Raw genomic sequence first — 22,765 nt, 5'->3', positions numbered from 1 at the left:
TGACAGGCAGACAGATAGACAGACATACCATGAGCTGAACAGCTTCAAAACAAGTTGTATAATTTTACAGATACATGCATGCAGCCTCATTAGGGATGTGTAGTATAAAGCATGAAACGTGCTTGATAAAAGGCCGTTCAAGTGACGCGCAAGAAAGCAAGCAAAAAAAAATCATAGTATATTTTTTTAGTAATGACAAAGTTTAGTAAAAGCTTTTTGTTCAAAAAAATCTGAGCTGAGTGAATGAAGTGCTGTGGTTAGAGACTAAAACACTGTGTTAAGCATGGGTCCTGTAGTCTGTGATATGGGGTTAATCATATCAAATTTAAAATGTAAGCTTGTTGTTAATGAACAAGACAGAATGAAAATGTAAATATTTGACAGAGTAAAGGATAAACCAGAATAAAGAACTCTTACCACATCATCTGTAAGTGTTCTGATGTTTAAATGCTATAAACAGAGTGAGAGTGAGAGGGGGGATTAAAATCATTTCACAGTGGCACTGAAGATGACATTGCAGTCCACTTGACAGATGACAGCTGAAAAAGCTTTTGATTTCATGTCAAAAATGATTTTTTTTTAAATATCTCTAAGACTTAAAAATGCATTCACATAAAATTAATGTCAATCTCTTTAAGATGGCATTCTACAAAAACTCTCAAATGTAGCAAGACACAATACAACTCATTTAGAAGCACTTTGACTTGAGATATGCGTACCTGAAACATGGTGAGAGAACCGGAGTAATCTAGTAATAGGTTATTCACTGATCACGTCAATGAAAAAATCATACATTAACCAGGTGAAACAGCCTCCATATCCATTCATAACAGTTGTAAGACTCAAACAAAATATGATGTGGGGTTTGAATTTGTGGGCAGACAAAGTAAAAAAAAAAAAAAAAAACATGTAAAAAGAAAATGTAAAACACCAAAAAAATAAACTGGTCTAGTTTGTCTGTCACCACATAGATGCCAAGATATTAGTTAAAATTAAATGAGATTAAATTGCTAGCATCTCTTAAGACTTCCAAAGTTTAAAGCCATCTTGCCAAAAATGTGCCGCTTATGGAGTCTCTTAAGCCTAAGCATGGCAACACAAACACAAATGCCAAACTTTCCAGCTAATTTAATTAAACTGATGTGTAAGTGGTAAAAATATTGACAAAGAAAGCTTAGGTTCCAAACTCTACAAAAAAAACCCCACCAACAATCAATACTACAGTCTTTCATTAACATGAGATCCAAGAGACAAAGCATAAAATGCATCAACCATTTGAGGCTGCAAATGAGGTTCAAGAACTTACATTTTCACCATAACATGTGAACAGGTTTGTGTGTGTGAGTGTGTGTGTGTGTGTGTGTGTGTGTGTATTTTAGAATCTGAATTTCTCAGATCAAATCTGTTGATTTGTCCAAGTAAAGAAGAATTGCCTGCATATACATGTATGAAGAAATAATTGGAAATGCAATTATCAAGACGAGAGAGAAGCCGCCTTCTAATTTAATTCTACACTGCCAGCCCTTGACAATTACAAAGGGACCTGAGTCCACAGTGCTTCATGCACATTAAAGACCAATTCAGAGTTAGAGTGTCAAAAAGATGAGATGTAAAATTCAAGACAGAGAACACTACTTTAGTTACTGCTCTCTGTGGTTACAAGCTCACCATTGCATGCTGCCATCTGTTTAGAAGACAAAAGTTTCATAGGCGATTGTAAATGAGAAAATGTTCCTTGGTGACATATGAATGTGCTAATATGCAATTGGAATGTCTGCATGTTGGATTAAGGACAAAATTAGACCCATCTGTTGCTTTGGATCGCGCTCGTGCGCTGAGGAAAAAACGGCTTTTGTGGTGCTCAGGAAAAGCATGTTTGCTAATGCTGTTGCGGTATTTAATTTTGGAAATTCTTTAGAGGAAATGTTTGCCAAATCTCATAAGGAGGAACAAAGCAAACAAACAACGGCACATTTTGCCTGTATTCTTAGTCTATGTTATTGCCAGTCCTCCATTAGAGGAGAGAATTGGGTTATTTAGCAGTAACCCAGCACAGCTCAAGCAAACAGTTCGACTCAATCCCAGATGGCAGGCATTATAATCTGTCAACCTCCAAATCTATATTTTCACAACTTCCCTCTAAACATTCACTTGCACTATTAATTCAGCTAGTGGTACACACAATAGTCACACACAAACAGTTATTGGTGGATTGGCCAAGCATCACAGCCATCAGTCTTACTTCATTAATGGAGTCAAAACAAATTCACATACTTCGGTGTAAACATGCTGTGCTGGTGATCAATCAGAAAGTCTGTGCATGGGAAATGACCTTCATTAAAGAAACACAGACCTCCAAAAACACAAAACCTCTCAATCACTGAACTTAGCATGAAATACCAGGAACAAGACAAGTGACCTTCTGAAAGACTTTTGAGAGAACCTACATGCCAAAAAAAAAAAACTCAAATAATGAATAAAACATGTCAATTTGGAGGCAATGGCAATACACAAGTTTCTTATCGCTTTTCTACATTTATCAAATAATACATCACCTACATATTTAACCTTACTATAACTAGAGCCAGAATGATATATCGGCAGGCCAATATTATCGGCCGATATATTAGGCATTTTCAAAACTATCGGTATTGGCAGTTATAACGGCCGATAAATAAATATTTCAAAAATAAAATAAAAATGGACGAAACATGGCTTAAACCATGTCATGAGTGTTGGAGTTGTATAGTTGAGACGTATCATCTCTCCTTGGCCTGTTATATTGAAAATGTTCATTTTACAATTTGCAGTATGACGTTACCCATTGCTAAATTATGGCTCATCATAGACTAGCTAACCACAAAGCCAGCTAATGCCACTATCATCAGTGGAAGACCGCTAACGTTAACATTAATGAGCTTTGGTTCCTCTGTGCTGTTGCGACAATAAAAGAAACAAGTGTTTTTTTTTAAATGCATTATCATATTATTTTAGTTAAAACTCATACATAACTACAAATAACTAATGTTAGGGAAATCTGTTAATGTTTTTTGCACGTTTCTGAAAAAAATAAATAAATAAAAATGTCAGCCGATATATATCGGAATATCGGATTTTAAAACCAACAAATAATATTTGTATCGGCCTTCAAAATCCTTTATCGGTCGGGCTCTAACTATAACCTTACTATAACAAAGATTAAAGCATCATAAGTGCCTTCAACTTCACAATGCACTCAGTAAGCCAACATTAATTAAAAATTCAGCACTTTAAAGGGTTAGTTCACCCAAAAATGAAAATTAAGTCATTAATTACTCACCCCCATGCTGTACCAACCCCGTAAGACCTTCGTTCGTCTTCGGAACACAAATGAAGATATTTTTGATTAAATTTGAGAGCTGTATAACTACCACATTGGCTCCTGAGGGACTGCCTCTTGACGGCCCAGAAAGTCAATGAAGAAAATGTTTAAATATCCCAAGTGACTACCGTGGCTCAACTATATGTTTATCAAGCGACGCGAATACTTTTTGTGCGAAAAAACAATAAAAAATAACGAGTTTATTCGACTATTTCTTTTCTTCCTTGTAGGCCAGAACGAGACTTCCTTATAGATTTCCACGACGCATGCGCGAGAATTGCGATCTGAAGTAGTGTAAGCTGTTGTACGCAGATCGCAAATCTCGCGCATGCGTCGTGGAAATCTATAAGGAAGTCTCGTTCTGGCCTACAAGGAAGAAAAGAAATAGTCGAATAAACTCGTTATTTTTTATTGTTTTTTCGCACAAAAAGTATTCGCGTCGCTTGATAAACATATAGTTGAGCCACGGTAGTCACTTGGGATATTTAAACATTTTCTTCATTGACTTTCTGGGCCGTCAAGAGGCAGTCCCTTAGGAGCCAATGTGGTAGTTATACAGCTCTCAAATTTAATCAAAAATATCTTCATTTGTGTTCCGAAGACGAACGAAGGTCTTACGGGGTTGGTACAGCATGGGGGTGAGTAATTAATGACTTAATTTTCATTTTTGGGTGAACTAACCCTTTAAGTAAAAATTTTTTTTACATCAATTACTCCCTAAACATGCCTTTTGCACTGTCAATTAAAAGAGGGGGGGGAGATAATGAACTAGATATAAAATTAGATTAAAATACAAACACACTAAAAAGTAATTAGATAAAATAAAAATCATGAACATCAAAAAGGAAACAAATATTCATCAGCCTAATTGTAGAACCTTCCCTCTACCTGTCTGTCAGTCACTCACTCTCAATCTGGCTGAGAAAAAATATTTAAAATTTTATTTAAATTCAAATTTATATTACTTTGTTCAATGCGAGTGCTGCCGTATGCTCGAATATGACCAGTCATTTACACCACAAAAATACCCCTGTAGATGCCAGGGCACTGCAATTTTGGAACCTACCCTGAGCCTAAACCACAACTCCATGTTCATGTAAGTAAATATAAATCACAAAACATCAGTTTTCACAGGAAAGTGTGGTAAAGCGCATCTTCTGGGTGAAAACCAAATCTACCTCCATTAATGGCTGAAAGAAAACAGCAGGTTCAATGGTCCCTCTGTGAAGCACTTGAGAACGTAAGAGTCATGTTTCAAAAATTAAATATCTTCACGCAATGGAAGAAGACTCTTACAGCCACCGGGGCGTGTCTAGACTACTGCGGTTTCGTTATTCAACTCCCCACCGACGTTCTCACAGAGCCTTCAGCCAAACTACCATCTGCATACTCATATTCAAATGTAACTTTGCCCCTATACAGACTAATACTAATGAATAAGCGGCAAGATAATTATCATGTTCTCTAAGCACATACACGCTCAATTCATTCTGCGCAGACAAATGTAAAATCACACTGAATTTTTCCAGTCTGTCTTCATTCGAGTTGAGTTATCTCAGCAAATATTGAAGCACATATTGAACTTCCTGCTAATCATTCACAAGAAGAGTTACAACCTGATCAGCTAACACCATTTGCTGGAGAGAAAATATGTTTAAATTGAAGCAAACATAGAAATTGTATACTGTACATTGTTTGGAAAAACAGCTATATGAAAGGTTAAACCATTCTGACAGGAGAGTGGGAACCAGACAAACCCAAACAAAAACAGTCTGTGTGTCAAGAAGGGCAAGCAGTGGGAGATCCTCATTAGAGCTGAGGCGAACTGCAAGGATTGAGTTCAGGTGTACTAATGAGATCAACACACCCATCCACCTGGCCAGCCAGAAATCTGCGTCACCTCAGCCGACGGATGGTGGGCTAACAGTCAAGATGAAGACCAAAAGAAAGATGATTATGAGTTATTGAGGTCAATCTGTATACTTGAAGTATATAGCCTAAATGCAGTTACAGCAAATCATCTATTGAAGAGACCACCATAGCTGCTTTTAACTTTAACTAAATTGGAAAAGTCACCAGAAGTTTCTTTCCAGAAAGTTATTTTCCAGACCTTTACATGAATACAATTTAGAAAAAGGACAAAATATGAAGAACAAAATCTCAAGGTGTCTTGATGTTTTTGGTGACAAGTGCAGTTGTGTATCTGGATGTCCAAGTGCAGTTTGACCTTCATTCAAGGGTGATGTTGCATTGCAGTGAACAACACTGGGTACAATGGCAGGGCAAAATTATCACAGAGGTTTCTTTAACACTCTCAAACTCACACAAATGACAGGGCTCATTAAAACCACCACAGTAAAAGCATAATTGCTTCAAATCAATGTCCACTGAATAAATTGAAACCTATTTAAAGGTTTCATTTGCATTTTGTCATTTAGCAGACATTTCACTAGAAATGAAAACACCTACAATTTTGGAATGTAGGCTAATTCAAAAAAGATATTAATTATTGACAGCAATTAACCAGACATTTATAAATGTTACAAAAGCTGTTTAAACTATATTCTTTAAAGAATCCTCAGAAAATGTGTCATTGTTTCCACAAATATATTAAGCAGAATAACTGTTTTTAACATAGATAATAAGAAATATTTCATGAGCACCAAATCAGCAGATTTAGAATGAATTCCAAAGGATCAAGCAATAATGTTTATCACATTAAATGTAAACTGACTTTTTTATTATTTGCTGCGTCTTGTAATAAAGTACAATCAATAAGGGAGAAAAGCCCACAGATTCATAGATTCTCATTGAAATGCTTATAATCCATCCATTTCATCCTAGTCCTACTGATAAATAAAACACCAAGATGTGTTGGCCACAGACACTGCACATTTACATGAAGCCAACCAGCATGATAGATGTCACAAATTCAAGAACTGGCAGGGGACTGGGTTTTCGAGCCAAATGAAAACACAAACACCCCCCTAACAACATTCTCAGTCAAATGGAAACTTTACAAAAACTTGGTTACAATGGCAACTAGGTTAATTGGGAGTTTATTCATACAAAGCAGTACGAAGTGCGTACATGCCCTGCGTGTGTTCTCATATGGGAAAAGCATAAAAGATAACAACTATCACAGTAGAGAAACAGTGTGCAGGTAGGTTTCAAGAGAATTATTATTAAAGGGACACCAGGCAGGAATGCTGTTTTTGTCAAACAGCAACCCCTAGAGTTACTGTGGAGTACTTGTTTTTAACGTTACTGTCGTAAATACCACTCACGGAGAGCGTGACATGTTACATAGTATACAACAGTACATTGTGTTTAATTTGTCGTTTAATGAGATCTAATATGTTGTTATTGGTGAGAATTTTCAAGTGATTAAATACATATCCCCATGAACTTTAATGGTCCAGAGGAAGAACTTTTCCATGTGTGTCACAGGTTCTGGGTTCAAATCCCAACTAACAGTATAGTTTATTTTCCTCATCAAAACCGATTGTTTATTAGTGGCTGTATTTCAAGCAGGCACATGTTTTTTGTGCATTGGGTTTTGTGATTTCATCGTAATGAGTCTCTCAGTCCCCGCAACGGATTGAGCGCGTGTCCGTTTGAAGACAGTGCGCGTCACAACAGATCACTGAATCACTGAAACTGATGGATCGCAGTGGCAACGAGTGCTTTGGTCACTCGATTTCAAAAACAACACATTTCAGATCGCCTCTTATTTAACAAAAGAACGAAATGAATGCTCTACTAAAGTTACATGGAGATGAATTATTTGTTTGTATTGGTACATCCGTGCTGCGAGATGTGCTCGTTCTGACTCCTCGCTCGGTCAGTCTGCTCTTTCCTCTTTCTCTGTTCCTCCGACAATGCTTTCCTAGCTTTCTGTATCTTATATGCAGGCTCAGACATGACGATAGTGTGACAAACTCCATCCCTCTCGACCTTGTTCCTGGATATGTGCAGTGTTGCCGTAAAGGAATACGTTACATCGCGAGAGCTGAGATCACGCGATACTTCCTGATGCTGAGGCCGGCGGCTCGCCGATTTTTCCACTCACAGGCACCTAAAATAACTGCACAGTGTCCCTTTAATTAACTGTCACCGTCCCACAGGTGGGACGTTTGCCACTATATTTTTAAAACAATAATATCTTAGTAAATACCTTAAATAATATTGACAAACTATATATCATTTGAAAGCTTACAATCTCTAGTTTCCATATTTGGTGACTGATTTTCAAAATATATTACAGAGGAGCCATAATTTATCAATATGCAACAAGAATATTTTCATACTCATAAGGCGTGTTCAGACCTTTATTTTAAAATAGCAGTAAACATGAAAAATCTGGAAAAAATGGTAGATACCTCAGTTTGTTTTCATGCCAAAAGTTCAAAAGATAGAATCCATTCAATTATTTTTGAAAAAAAGGTCTGAAAAGTTTGAAATATCAAGAAAAAAATAATAAATTCACCATTTGTGACGTGGCAGCTAGCTATGACTTACATGCGTGTTCTTTGTATGTGTTTCTTAGAGGTTCAATTCATATCAAAATCTGCCAAACTTCCCATGCTACTTCTGAATAGGATCTCTACTTCAGAAATTGTATGAAAATTGTGGAAATAATGGTTTATATCACTCAACAACACGAATGGAAATGCAGGCGCCCTTATATGGGCAGTAATGGAGTCTGATTGTGCCCTAGTGAAAAAGTTTGGTACTGCGCTCAAACAAAATCTTACTGAAAGCTCATTTTTTGAGATATCAACCTAAAATTTGAAACACAACTTGTTCAGATTTTTGGCTTTGATCTTTTTGCCATTTTAGAGTAGCCCAGGTTTTGAAAATATATATTTTATGTAAAATATGAATAATTAATATTTTTACATTGTACATTTCCATAAACTCAAACTTCTATAACTTTTTTTCTGTTTCACTTTCTTAATTTATTTCACTTCTACAAAAATCTGCCAAATGTCTTCTTTAAAACAAGACCAATCATATGTCTATATTCCAAAGCATTCTTGAATTACAACCATTTAAGTTCGAAATGTGCATTTTCATGTCTTTTCAAAAAAGGGGGGGTGACAGCTAAGGTTAAAGAAAAAAGGGATAGCTCTTGTGAACCCAAAGTTTGGCATGACTAATATTTTCTTTACACATTAAAAATCATTCTCCCCTTGGAATGAATGGCATCAAAGTTATTGAAAAGTCCTCTATTACTATTTCAAGGCAAGAGCAACAATTGGCAGAGAAAGCAAGAGAGCCTTGAGAAGACTGGATTGTCATTCGAGGCAGACTCCGAATCACCTTCAGCGCAGAGAAGACCCATTCATTCAAATCAGGTTGCACAAAACAGAACCGCCAGGCCTTCTGACTAAAAACAAGATGGACTCAAAATCATCCTTATTCAAGTCATGTATTAATAAATCATTTTTAAAATGAAAAAAAATTTCATTAATAGACATGCTGCGCTGCACCCCCTCAACTCAATTTTCTGGTGTTTTCTACTCCCTCACTGCACCAGTCTAATTAAAAGACTTATTGCCATAATTAACAACATTAGCCATTTAACCTGCTTATATAATAAATAACAGTGCTTATTAGGTCACTGCAAATGGCCATCCATCATACCAGCCTTTGATGAAAGGTCATGTCTGTTAATGTCAATGAGAGGTGTGTTTTTATCCTGCGATATGCCCTCATCGACAAAACATACAAATAATTACAATTCCACACTCTTTAAGCATTTATGGAAAATAAGAACCAAAATGATTAGCAGAACAATTGCCTTGATTTTCTTCAAACCAACATTTTTGTTTCTAGATAGCACAGTAATGGAGTAGGAAGGTCATTGTGAAAAAGAACCCAAAAAGTTTACCCAAAAAAAAACAGATCAAGGTGTGGGTTTCACCCAGTAACAGTTGCTAGGAAACCCCCCATCTTCTTTCAGCTAGACTCAAAGAGATGAGGAGAATAAAAAACATAGTAGATTCATTGGACTGGATAAAACTGACATAGGTAAGATCTGAACAAACAGCACATTGAAGATTGCATTAAATGTTAGAGCACATTAAAATTTTAGGACTTTTAAATATAAACAAAATACAATGGGACTCTTAATTTGACTATTGCTAAATGCATCTGTTTGACGCACTTGTTCACGGAAGCTTGAATTTTAACAGAGATTCACTTGCAGAAGCTTGTCCTCTCCTGACAGTGAAATTGACATATTTGTTTTACTTTCTAACATTTACAGGTGGAGAATATACCCGTGAAATGTAAGGTGAACACTGAGGAAAGCACCACATCTCAAACGCATTAAACAGCGCAAGTATTTATCTGTCAGTCAGCAACAGTATCTGTCAGAGCATCTGAGAGGCCAAGCTGCTTTAAACTTGTTACCTATTTCTTAGGCTAACAGTTATTTTGAATCCCTTAAAGGTGGAATACCTATGATTTTTGCATTAAAATATCCCAAAATCACAAGGCCAGTGTTATATATTTAGTTAAGATGATAACTTACAATATTCCAAATGTTTCAAACAATGTTTAAATCGCAAGAAAATTAAGATTTTAAGCAAGGAAACGGGGCGTGTGAGCAGGGGTGAGCTGGAAGTTGCCAGTAAATCACGTCATATCCACTTTACCTCGGTTTCCGCTCGTACTGCGTGTAGTCCTGGACAAATGCGGAAGTTGTAGTTGTGCGTTTTAGCGTCTATCAAGCAACAAACGCCAGCTTGTTTCGCACATTTCGCGCCCGGCCCTACAAATTATTATTATTATTATAATTATTCTTATTACACCTTTAAAAAGCCGACCCATAAAAGTTGATTTCATACAGAGGGTAAGAATGAAAATATTTTTTCAGCATTTTTTTTTTCTTATTTAGAAACAAAAATACTCCTCAGGGATAGAAATTAAGCACCAGCCACCAGCCAAATGCTGGGGATTTTGTGTTGTGGCTGGTAAATAAAAGTAGCATGCCGTTTCACCTGGACACTTTTAGAGGAGGCACACTTTGAGACTTTACCCTATGGAATTGGCTTTATGCACAGCTGCGCTACTTCCTGAACTTAAGCCAGCTCCTTGTTTCCTATCTGCCATTATTGGACAAATTGATTAATCCAGGTGTGCCTGACCTCAGTAGTCACAGCAACAATAATCAGACACACCTGAATTAATCAAGTGGCAGACAGGAAACAAGGAGCTGGCTTAAACATACAGTATGCGATTTTTGGCCACCAGGGGTCACTCATTTAAAATAATAACAAAAGACGTACTTTGATGACGTCGTGAATGAGTGTGGGCTCCCGGGAGTTGTTGTCGCTGTCAATGACATCCAGCTCAGCTCATGACATGACATCATCATTTCACAAAATATACGGATATACGGCATCTCTCTGTAAATTTAGCTTGTCAAGAAGCTTTAAATGCAACCCCAATGTTTACCTGTGTCATGCTTCTCCTGTCCCAAACCCTTCTCGGGTCATATTTTTCACCCGTACGTTTTCACCCGAGCTTTACTGAGCTGGCTGTAGCAGCAGAACGTGCAGACAAAGCGTAATCGTGGTCCATAACTATAATACAGACGAATAAAATATTTATATTACGCCCCTTCAATGAATGACCTATTTAGAACATTTTTCATATATAGGGCGCACCGGATTATAAGGCACATAAGATACTGCAGTCAAACGTTTGACTGGGTTTGCGTTATGTATCCACTAGTATGTGCTAAGGCTAAAGGGAATGTAGTGAGTGCGCGGCGCCGGAGGTGAGGCGTTTATTTAGTAAGCATGAGCGCGCTGAAGCGGTACATTCGCAGCCTGACTCATACGAGTATTCAATGTGCGCGGCTCGCTGTCAGCAACAGCTGGCTGATTTGAATGAGACGACCCGGTTACTGTGAACGGGGAGCGCTTTATGCATTCTGTGACGCGCGAGCAGCACCGGGGACAGTGTGTCTGTTAAGAGTGAGCGCTCGTGAGCGGGCACGTGATTTACACCCATAAAAATACGTACAACTTTTTTTTCTTCGTCATTTTCTTTGCTTTATTGGCGGTAGTCCAGTGCTCACTGCTCCCCTTTATGTTTGGCGGATTTCGCCAGGTTCCGCGGGAAGTTAGAGAAAATAGAGGAGTCAAAGGTTATATGACGCCATAGACGGGCGACGAAACGGAAATAAAGAAACGTCCCGTGTCTTCGAATTAAACTATAAATTTCTCCGTATTTTAAAGTTGGTGGAAACTGTCTGGATAATGCAAGTGCATCTAATAGAAATATATAACATAGATACAGTTATTTTTGCTATTTTTAAAGCAGAAAAAATACATATTGTGGCTTTAAATTCAGGAAGTAGTGCAGCTGTGCATAAAGACAATAAACGGCTTAAGTATTGTAGATCTTGTAGTATTAATTTTTACATGCAGTTACACATTGTCAGTTAAAAACAAGATAGGGGCTGGTAAAAACGTTGAGTGGCTGGTAGATTTTGGAATACACCAATTCCATCCCTGATGTTTCTAAATACATTTTTAGTTACTTATCAATTAAAATCTATTAAACACAAAAGATATTTTAAACATAACATTATGCATGTTATGCTCAAACTCTTTACCATCTTTCTAATCAATCACCATCTTGTGCTCTACCTTCAGCAAGCAGAGGAGAACTGTAGTACAAGGGCCAAATCACATAAAATGGGTACATTTCTGTATGTCAAAGAAAAGAGGGAAGGAGAATTAAAGCGAATATGAGGCAGAGGGTCTATCAGCATGAAGGTCAATCTGAAGCTTTAACAGAACATGCATGAATGCCAAACAGATTTCTCCATCGACACTTTGCCAGGAGAGGCTATTAAAATCAATCCAGTAGCACCTCGACAGAGGTGAGAGACGCTAATCATGTCAATTGCAGTCCATTAGGCTCAATCACACCCACCTGCCGGTGATTGTCTTAACCTTGGACGTCAAGACCAAAGAGGCAATGTGGCAATCGGGCTCAGTGCGCAGTTGCCATCGACATCTGTCAGATCACTACCCTGGTCTCGAAACATTGCAGGAGTGGAGTGACAGGAATACATGTCGCATGTGCATGTGAAAGACTGAAGCATATATTTAAGCTGAGTGTTGATGATATTCTGTTATATAAGGAGGGAAGGGATGTGGTTTGCTGAGAGACACTGTGACAAGAGCTATGTTGCCTAGCAGGAAAAAAACTAATTCAACAGATATTCAGAAGTTTCATTTCTCATGGACATTTCAAGCAGTTATAATTTCCCCTATTTGAAGAACATCCCAACGTGTGGCATTCAGTGTGTTTCCATGTCATTTTATTCAGCTTCTGAAAAACTTTGAAGCCAATTGCATCACTCTGGTTAAAGTCCAAATATGACATTTCCTTTCAGAAAAAAAGCAGAAAAAGTATGCTCGATAACAAGAGGGTATCAGTTATTAATCATAAAAGTAAGTTAAACAAATTGTAGTCTAGTGAATTACTAAACGGTTATGAACCAAATATCAATATTTGAGCTATGGTTGGATGCCTCTCACTATGATAGACACAGAGGGTCTGAAATTTACTTTTTAGCTCACCTGCCACGGGGACTAGTAGATGAAAAAAAAAAAAATCCACCAGTCAAGCATATAGAAATATCAAATTCAGCAGAAATAAGGTGACTGAACCAAAGCGAGTTTACGTCTGTTCTGTTTGGGTAACATATCAGCTTCGCCAGGACACATCCTTCTGCATGTGCATGTCTGCTTATCCGTCTGTCTTCATTTGTATCCATCTCTGCCTCAGTCTGGGTGCAGATCTCTGGCCTTCATCCAATCTCCAGGTTTGCGTCCGAAGGGCGATGCGGGCTGTCAGGAAGAGGAGGGGAATTGACTGGGCTGACAGCCGGTCTCCACGGATACAGCTGGGGTCGGGATAAAGAGCCAAAGGCAAGTTCAGAGCTGCATAGCAATCAGCGCATCAGGGGAGTGACAGACAGGGCCAAAAGGTTAGGAACGAGGGAGAAAGACACCATGCCCAAACCACATCACACTTTCTTCAGACCATGTCCTCAAACAGAATCAGAGACATCAGGATGATAATCTCCGTTATTTTGACATGAATAATAGAAGCACCATCAACTATTCCAAATTGAAGGCCTCACTAAAGAACATCAGGAGCGCCAGTAGTGTCCCACCATTACCATCACCACAAATATCTTGGCAGGTTCAACTGCACAACTCTGGTTCTGCATCTATGGCACACTGTTGCCATGGATACAAAAAACAATCTTTCACAGTGTGTGTGTGAGTGTGTGTCTCAGATAAAGTGGTTTTCATCATGCCAGTCATGAACGCTCATGCGGTAGCTGCTAGAGTCTATGCTCTCTCTCCCTCTCTGTTCAATACAGACACTCCTACTGCAGTGGCTTAGAGTGTTCTCAGACACTGAGCACTGTCACCCCTACAGAATATCACTGTCTAGATCTACAGGGGCCATTTTTGCCTTCCAATATTAATGGACTTACTTTTCTACAGGGTAAGAATAAGAAAACATTTAAACTGTACCATCAATAGCCTGCTTCTTGCTTATTGTGATCAGTTGAATTCTTTCAAATAAGGGTCCTTGTTTTCACACTGACGTAAATTCAGTAACCTTCCCTATTTTCCTAATATTAATTTCAAAACATTGCCTTTTAGACTACACAGCAAAGCAAGCATGGTGCCAAGCAAAGTCCAAATCACCAACATTCATTACTGAGATGCCCAAGAAAACTAAGATAAAGAGAGGCAAGTTTTTTGTTTTTGTTTTCCAACGTTTGCGGAGATATGCAAGAACATGCAAGAACCTTTTGACTTTAGGTCACCGTCACTGATTTAGATAGCTACTTCGGTTACAAGATTTATTTTTCTTTTGGGCATTTTAAGGTCATTTCGTACTGTACCCACTACCCAGAGATTGTGCTAACAAAAAAAGTTGGTTTCCATAATTTCACTGTAAATAATAGTGACAAATCTTTCCATTATTACAGGACTCAATTTTGAGGTAGAGGTCACACTAGTGCCACCATTAACAATTCTAAGTTGAAGCATACTTAGTTTTCATCTTCAATTACTTGAAAATATGGCCAAATATTGTCTGGACCTTGTTAGTATGTTTTGGGAAATTTTCCTGGTCAGCGCAAGCATGGGAACACCCAGACAACTTCCGGCAAATTTAGATTTGCTCTGCAAGTTAGTCTGGCAAAGAGCTCATTCAAGCCTATTTCTAATCCAGCGAAATTGCAATCACAAACGTTGGGGCGATCTTTACACGATGACGACAGCACAGCGACAGTGAAGCATTAATTTGTACATTTATAAAGAAGAATGCCGCCGTTATAGTTATAGTTGAACACTGTCAGTTATAGTTATAGTTGTAGTTGAACACTGTCATTAGAATTCTATAACCGCCAAAACCATGTTATTAATATATTTTTTTCATCATAGACAATGTTTGAAATGATTCGGGAGAGGTCTGGGAACACCCCTGCCTGACTGAAAAACATATTTAAGACTTATCCAATCTGAATTTAAGACAATTTAATACTTTTTAAGGCCTTATTTTTAGGAAAATTGATTTAAGCCTTTTTAATACTTTTTAATGACCCACGGCCACCCTGTGTAGTATATTTGAGACCCAAGTGACAGAAGCTGAATAAGAAAATTACCTTTCATTACAAATTACAAATACCCACCCAAAATTGAAATCAAAGACAACAGAGTAAAAAAAGGATGAGGAAAATTGGATATGATTACTCTGTCCTTGATAGTTGCAGCTACTTTCCCTGGCATTGTTGTTTCCTGCTTTTGAAAAGTCAGATCCTTTTTCATTTAGGTCAGTCAAAAGTTAACTGCACCATTAAGGCAGCAGAACATGTTGTGATAAAAGAAGTGCATCACTGGCAGCTTCTATAATTGCTTCTTCCACATCATTCTATGCAGTAAGTCCAATGCTGCCATTTGGCCTTTCAATGAAGCAGGAGCAGCCTCCATTTCGACCCCTCGCCATACAACCTCATACTCTGACTTTTATCCTTGTTCCTTTCCCTACATTACTAATTTTAGAGACACCTACTATATGTGTGGATGTCGAAGTCATCCTGTGACATTCAGACAGGAATACCAGTAAATCTCAATCAACAAGTCTTGCAGTACCACAGCGGTACTGTCTACCCATCACTGTGGGAACGTTTCACATTAAGCTGCTCAAACTCCTCCAATCCAAATGAAGGGAGGAAGAGAGAAGTCAGTGGTCTGTCAAAACAGCATGAGAATGAAAGCTCCCTGTAAAATCCATCTAGTTGCTTTGGCTTTGGATGTATAACGGCAACTATAAAGGGTGAATTTATTTGGGGTTGTTTGGGCATATATTCCATTCCATCTTTCCACACTCAAATAACCTTGATTTTTTTTCCTCCCAAGTGCATTCTTGAAAGTCCACAACAGAGAAATCAATCTGGCATCATAATTGCAGGTAATGAGAGCCATTTAGTTGACCCTCAATCTGATATGTTCCCTTGTTGATGCAGCATTATGGCCAAGGGTCAGAGTGAGCAATTTACCTTATCGCTCTTTGATTAACATAATGACACTTTAAGACCACCTGCTGCTGACGGAGACGCGATCATCTGACACTTGTCCCATTTTCCCACAAATCTCTACGTTCATTTAAGACTTTATTTAAATAATTTAAGACTGAGCTTATAGGACACTCGACAAATCCGACATTTTGGCATAATTTGTGTGCGTGTTTGTTCAAGCCCAAAAGAGAACTCTGTACTGACGCGCGTCTTTTCTATTTTTGTGTGTAATAGGCAGGACTTACAGGGAGGTCACTATAGTCTTAAAAGCATTCACATTACTAAGAGTGTGATCATACAACGCTAAGAAAAAGGTAACAGAAAAAAACAGATACGTAATTGTGTTACATATATATATATAATTAGTTTTTTTTTTTTTTTTTTGGTGCTGCAGACCCGCGGTGGGAAAGTGATGAAACTGGTGTTGCGACTGAACACCGACTACCGTAGCAAGCAAGCCTACTGGAGACAGATGGGGGAGCTGAACGTTTAGCCCAGGACAATGTCCAGAATGTCACCCAACACATTTGAACACCTGCTCTGGCAACTGCACCTACTCTGCTGAATTGGGAGGTCTATGACTCAACTAAAGCAACTTGCATAAGCTGCAATAAAAGAAAATATTTTCTATAACATTTGAGATTGAGCATGCCGTCCACATACGCATGGCACAATTACCATACAATGACTCATTCGTCACTCTCTAGGGCAGCTGAGCTTTCAATAAGACAATTTATTCTGGTTTAAGGAACATTACAGAGCAACTCTGAAGACTGTGACACACACTTTATGATGTAGTTCAAGTTTAACACAAAAGAGACCAATCAGAACATTACTGAAGATGCAGGTCTCTATTCTACTCAGCCAGCAAAGTTAACTAGCCTCTTCCTAAGTTGCCAATTCACCTTTATAGCAATACCATCTAGGGGTCTGCAAAGGCAAACTGATGTTCAACACCTCCATATCGTCTTCCTTCCCCTATACATTCAGCCATAATGGCATGGGAAAGGTTAACCATTTGTCATAACCATTTTGTCTTGAGAAGAGAGATTAAAAGCCATTAAACTGACCACTTACAATGTAAAATGTAATGTTACAAAAAAATTGGGTAAAAAAATAAATACTGAAACTGGAAAGTGTATACTCAAAAAGCTGGATTTAAAAGTATAACCTTCACTTTCTTCGGTTTTCTTTATCGGCTAGATGCAGCTTATTTTAAACTCTGGCACAAAAACAAACTGGTTATGAAAACATGTTCAAATGTTCTTGGAAATGATGCCTGCCTCAATGCCCTCTTTTCGTGGTGTTATTGTGACACCTACTGGTTAATACAGATACTTAACAACACAGTATTTTTTCAAAAAGAAAAATATAAAATGTATCAAAATAATAAGGACAGCCCTCATTTCCAAACACATAGCTCCCAAATAACTTTTGAAAATATAAAAGGAATGGTGATTTTTGTGACAATGAAATTAAAATGCACCCTGTGGATGCATTTCTTTTAAACAAGTTAAAAGACTAATTCATTCTTAAATCTCATTCAAGCTAGTTCTGATTGATAACAATAATATTATTGATAAACAATAGATTATCTCTTTCCATTACAAAACAAGGCATAAATAATGTTCTCTGTATAGTAGAAATATGCATGTTTCATTCAGTGCTGCGCAGGGAAAAAAACGACAATAAACTCATGAAGGACAAACCCATAATTTTTTATTAAAAGTGTCCACTACCGCCTATTTGTGAAGTTTTTGAGCAGTACTCAAAAAAGTGCTCTCACATTGAAGATTAAGTAATTATATGACCTTCTTACAAAAAAGTAAAAAATATATAGTTTGAAGTCCAGGCTATGCATGATAATGAAGGTTTGTGAAGTATGCTGACTGTAGTCAAATTTCCATTCTTCACATGCAGTCAATGGTCACTAAAACTTTTAGCAGACTAAATCCTACTAATTACATTAAAAGGGTCAGAAACAACAGAAGAGGGACAACGCAGTCTCTTCCGGGAACTCGGGAGACATGGGGAGATAACAAGAGCATGACTAGTAAAAGACCAATTTAGTTTCAAACCAGTCTAATGCTGGAGTTAAAAGTCAGCCTGTGGACCACCTGCAGTCTGAACTCATTACAAGTTCAGCTGTATAAAAAATAAATAAATAAATAAAAACAATTGGGGTAAAACTACAGAATGGCCTTGAACAGTCATAGCATTCCACAGATTCTGACAATAGACCTCATTCTGATGAAAATGCACTTATGCTTTGCACTCTCTGACTCAGTAAGGGTGTGTTGATGGAAACATCTCAAGACTCTGTTAAGGTTTCACACTGACTGCGCTTAACCCCGGGTTATCGACATTCTTAATATCACTTTAACCCCGGGAAAGGAACATTTCACACTTGTAATTTAGAAGTGGGGTTAGCACTTAGCAACATTTTTTTACCCCAGGTTATGAAACCCTCCTCCGGAAGGTTATCACCGCTTTAGAAGTGTTAACCCCACATTGCAGTGCCAAACTTGTACACTGAGAAACAATGCTGTGTTAAAATGTTAAAGACAGACAACCAATTGCATACATAAAATTAAATTGCATACACTAAATTATGAGAAGTGTGAAAAGTGAAGCAATAGGCTATATCCCAGGATTCAGTTTACCCAGGGTTTAGAATGAACCAGGGTTAACTATTTCAAGTGTGAAAAGCCCTTTTGACAAAAACCACACATGCATTTAGAATAAAACAAAGCCCCTATTTTTTAAACAGATTAACAGTTTATGTGGAAAGAAACCAAATTACAGTCCCCATCCATGTTTAGTACATTCTTCAAAAGAGAAGACCCTCAACCAAGAAAAATATGACTGCAAGAATTACTGCATTTAGCAGCCATAACAACTAACAATCTACAAAACATATTCCAACAAAGAATACAACAATTTAATACCGACAACTTTTCATTTCAAAAATATGTTGTCTTCTTACAAAAAGTATACCAAAGTTTGAGGTAAGATTTTTCTAAATTGAGAGTAAAGAAATGTAAAGTCATTTAAAATAAATGCTGTTCTTTTGATATTTCTGCTCATTAAAAATACTAAGCAGCACAACCATTTTCAGTGTTGATAACAATAAGACATGTTTCATTGAGCACCAAATTAGAATATTAGAATTCTGAAGAATCAAGTATTATCTCACTGTATTACGCATAAAATTCAGCTTTGACATCCCAGAATAAATTATACATTAAAACGTATTAAAATAAAAGTCATTATGAATTGTAATGATATTTCACAATATTAAGTTTGTTTTTTGATCAAATAAAATGTAGAATAAGGTGATTTTTCAAAAAATCTTAAATATCCCAAACTATAGCTGCCTTGATATTTTACGAAAATATTTGGGGGTTCTTGTTCTTGGCATTAACATGTTTGAAAACACCTGACCTAAACAAAGACTATAGAATAATACCTAAACAACATGGTGATATATACAGAAGTCAAGGAAGCATATTATTTAACAGTGGCAGGATCTCTCTCTCTCTCTGTCTCACTCATCATGTTTCAGAAAAAAATACTGTTCCTACACCAGCAGCACTAAACCAAGACTGGATTATTCTGTCTTATCCCCGAGCTAATTTTATCCTTTGATTTAGCACTGGCAGTCAACAACTAAGTTAATGGCATTGAACAAGAGGTTCAATGTGTGTGGGTGTGTTTTTATCCACTTGTCTCTTGGCTGTCTGTTAAAATAATACAAAAAAAAATTGCTGTTGCTTAAAATTTAAATCCATCTAAAAACACAATCATACTGCAGTCAACATGAAGCATCTTCAATTTGCATTGACAACATGTTTTGTAGACTGTTTTATCCCACTAAATTGCTCAAGAACGAGTCACTTACCAGTGATTCCATTCATGAACAGGGTGGGGACATTATGATTTAGTAGAATAATAATCAGATATGAGGACAGAAACACGTTTAAATGACAGAGGTTATTAAAAGGTGTTACTTACGAATTTGGGCTTCTTCTCTCCGTCATCCCCACTTGAACTGCCATGGGATGACACTACGACTCCAAATCCTTTCTTTCGGTGTACTTTATTCTCCCTCCCTTGATTCGAACCTTCAAATCGTGGATGGCGGTAGTTATCCATATCTAGATGAAGATCTAAAAACAAATCTACGAAGTTTGCTGATTTAATGCAAAACTAAGGGCTCATGATATTCCCAAAGTTGACCGTTGAAAGTGACAAGCGCGAGCTCGGATTAAAACTTGAAGTTCGCAAGCGAACAGGCACGAGACCCGTTGACAGTAATGTTGGTTGCTTGTTTTCTAATAAAGCGGCTAACAGCTAATCCAATTGCCAATCCTTTAGGTCTTACTAACACCCCGTTCGACAGCCCTAAGTTAGCGTAAGAGCTTAAAATACACTCCGGTGCTACAAAATAGCCAATTTAAAAAAAAAGTGTATAGGTTCTTGTCTATCCAAGTTGGAACAAACTTTTTTTGAAATACATAGATAGAAGGAGATCCCGAATGTCAGCAATCTGAAACTCCCGCTTCAGAATCAGCCAATGAACTGCGTCGAATTGAGCAACACGTGATGCGCTGATGTAAGCTTCCGCATTTGGTCACACCCACAGTTAACATCCGGGCTCGTCCGGGCATATTTTCTAACTTTTTTTACTCCAACCAGAACTTTTTATTTGATGTATAACATATGACATTTTTAGGTTTTTCTGTACTAGAGACAAAACAAATGATTAAAATATGATTTTAGAAATATTTACTTATTGTTGAATTTACTGACCAGTAGGCCAGCTTATGTTTTAACCTATTTTTTACAGTCTATGGTTGTAACCAAAACCATTTTACCCAATAATTTTAATTTCTACATTGTAATCGGTGTCGCTTGATGACGTGGCAGACGAGGTATGCAGCCTTGTCCTCACTGCGGAACATGAAATCCATGGGGAGGAGTCGGATCCAGATCCAACTCCTCCCACATTACGTACACCTAAACCTAACCAACTCCGCCCCCTGATCCCTAAACCCACCCCTAATCCCTAAACCGAACCCTTATTCCTACCCATCTCCACCCCTTGGATCGTGATCCGACTCCTCCCCGTGGATCTCATGTTCTGCATTGAGGTGCTATTTTTTTACAGTCTATATCGGTGCTACTGGCCTTGCCACTGCCTTCCATGAGAAGCACCCAATGAAGTTCCAGTAGGTGTCAGTGAAGAGTTGATTATCTAGCTTTTAACTTAGTTAATAGAAAGCAACTTTCACTCGCTTTCACCCCACCTTCAAACTCTCCAGCTTTATATTAAAAAGGACACTTTCCTGCCCAGTTTTAAGATTACACCAACAGTTCTCAACCTTTCTAACTCCAAAGTCATAAAGGTTCAGGCCCTATATATATATATTTATATATAGGGCCTGAACCTTTATGACTTTGTATATATATATATATGTATGTATATATGAAGAGTTCGGATGCAAAAGCCTCTAAGTGCCATTTGAAATTTTCTTCTAGAATGATCATTTTTTATCAAGCTTGTATATTTAAGATAAGTAATTTAACTTAAATGGCAGTGAAGATTACCTATAAATTGTCATTTAAGTGAAATTACTGAACTTAAATATACAAGTGTGATAAAAATGATCATTCTAGAAGAAAATTTCAAATGGCACTTAGAGGCTTTTGCATCTGAACTCTTCATATATAGGGCCTGAAATTAACACCCGACCACCTGCCAAATGCGGGTGAATTTTGCTATCGGCAGGTTAGGTAACAATCATAGACTGTAAAAAAAATGGGTAACAATCTACCTGCCACATGAGAATTGACTGATTAATTGGGATTTTTACATTTCAACGAAGGCCACCATTGCGTTGGACTTTTAGCTAAAATGTGGCGGCACATTACTGGGATAAAGAGGCCAGCTGAAACAAACAACCAACAGAAAGATGAGGATGAGAAAAAGAAAAGTAAAAGACCTTTTAATACAAAGTGGACAATTGACGACAATGGCAAGGTTCATGAGCAGCTGATTTATGACAGTGCCTGTTGTTTCGTAACGTTCATGCGATCAGAAAGAAGATGAGGCCCTTTTCTGACTACGTTTGGATGTGCGAGAATTAAACTGTTGGTGAGATGGGATGAGATAATGTAACGCAGTAGGCTACAGTACAATGACAGTTGCACAGACGTGTGTTCAACTGTGCATGCTGGGAGTTGGGGACAGGTGAGCCTGGGTCAGGTCAGTTTGAGTTTTATTTAATGGAATTTGTTTACAGTAAAGAATACACAACAACATTCTTTTAATTTAATAAACTTTATTTAAACTTTCGTTTGGAGTTAAGAAGTGCGCACACTCTTTAACGTTCAGTTTAAGTTTATTCTTACCGTTCTTTTTGTTTGTTCGTTTGTTTGATACGTCTCGTCGAGTCCCGTGACCTGGTGCACCATCTAAAGAGGTTTGAGTTGAAACATTGGACGTATATATAGGGTTCCGGCCGATGATTGGGCCACAACCATTCCGGTTTCTTCTCCGGGGGAACTCCAAGGACTATTTTGCTTGCTTTTCTTTTGGTTGTTAAGAAGTATATTTATTAAGTGAAGTCATTTGATAGTATTATTTGAGGTGTTTGTTTATGTTTATTGTGTGTAATGCCCATTATATGTCTGTGTATCCCCCTTTATGTGTTAATTGGTGCTGGCCACCAAGAACAGGTTCTGTAAGCCCTTGATCTCTGTAAATT

At 37.6% G+C, this 22,765-nt stretch overlaps 1 protein-coding gene across 4 annotated transcripts in view; it reads right to left on the bottom strand.

The window, feature by feature from the left end:
* The window catches only part of diaph3 (diaphanous related formin 3), a 317,511-nt gene extending 296,948 nt beyond the window's left edge, over positions 1 to 20,563 (bottom strand). For 3 of the 4 annotated variants that reach the window (XR_016148350.1, XM_089124819.1, XM_039673952.2), the window contains exons 1-2: positions 20,010 to 20,563; positions 418 to 450 (exon numbers count right to left, since the gene is read on the bottom strand). Coding sequence is in view for 3 of the 4 variants with exons in the window: in XM_089124819.1 (XP_088980945.1) it covers positions 418 to 450; positions 20,010 to 20,150 (174 nt within the window). In the remaining variant the exon portion in view is untranslated. The remainder of the gene's footprint in view (positions 1 to 417; positions 451 to 20,009) is intronic. The other variant, XM_089124818.1, reaches the window with a different exon arrangement.
* Positions 20,564 to 22,765: the final 2,202 nt, after the last annotated feature.

Source organism: Pimephales promelas, chromosome 21 (assembly GCF_988280905.1).
Source record: "Pimephales promelas chromosome 21, fPimPro1.hap1.1, whole genome shotgun sequence".
In the NCBI taxonomy this organism is placed as follows: domain Eukaryota; kingdom Metazoa; phylum Chordata; class Actinopteri; order Cypriniformes; family Leuciscidae; genus Pimephales; species Pimephales promelas.
The sequence above is the reverse complement of the archived record's forward strand: the minus strand, read 5'-3'. Positions and strand labels throughout refer to the sequence as shown.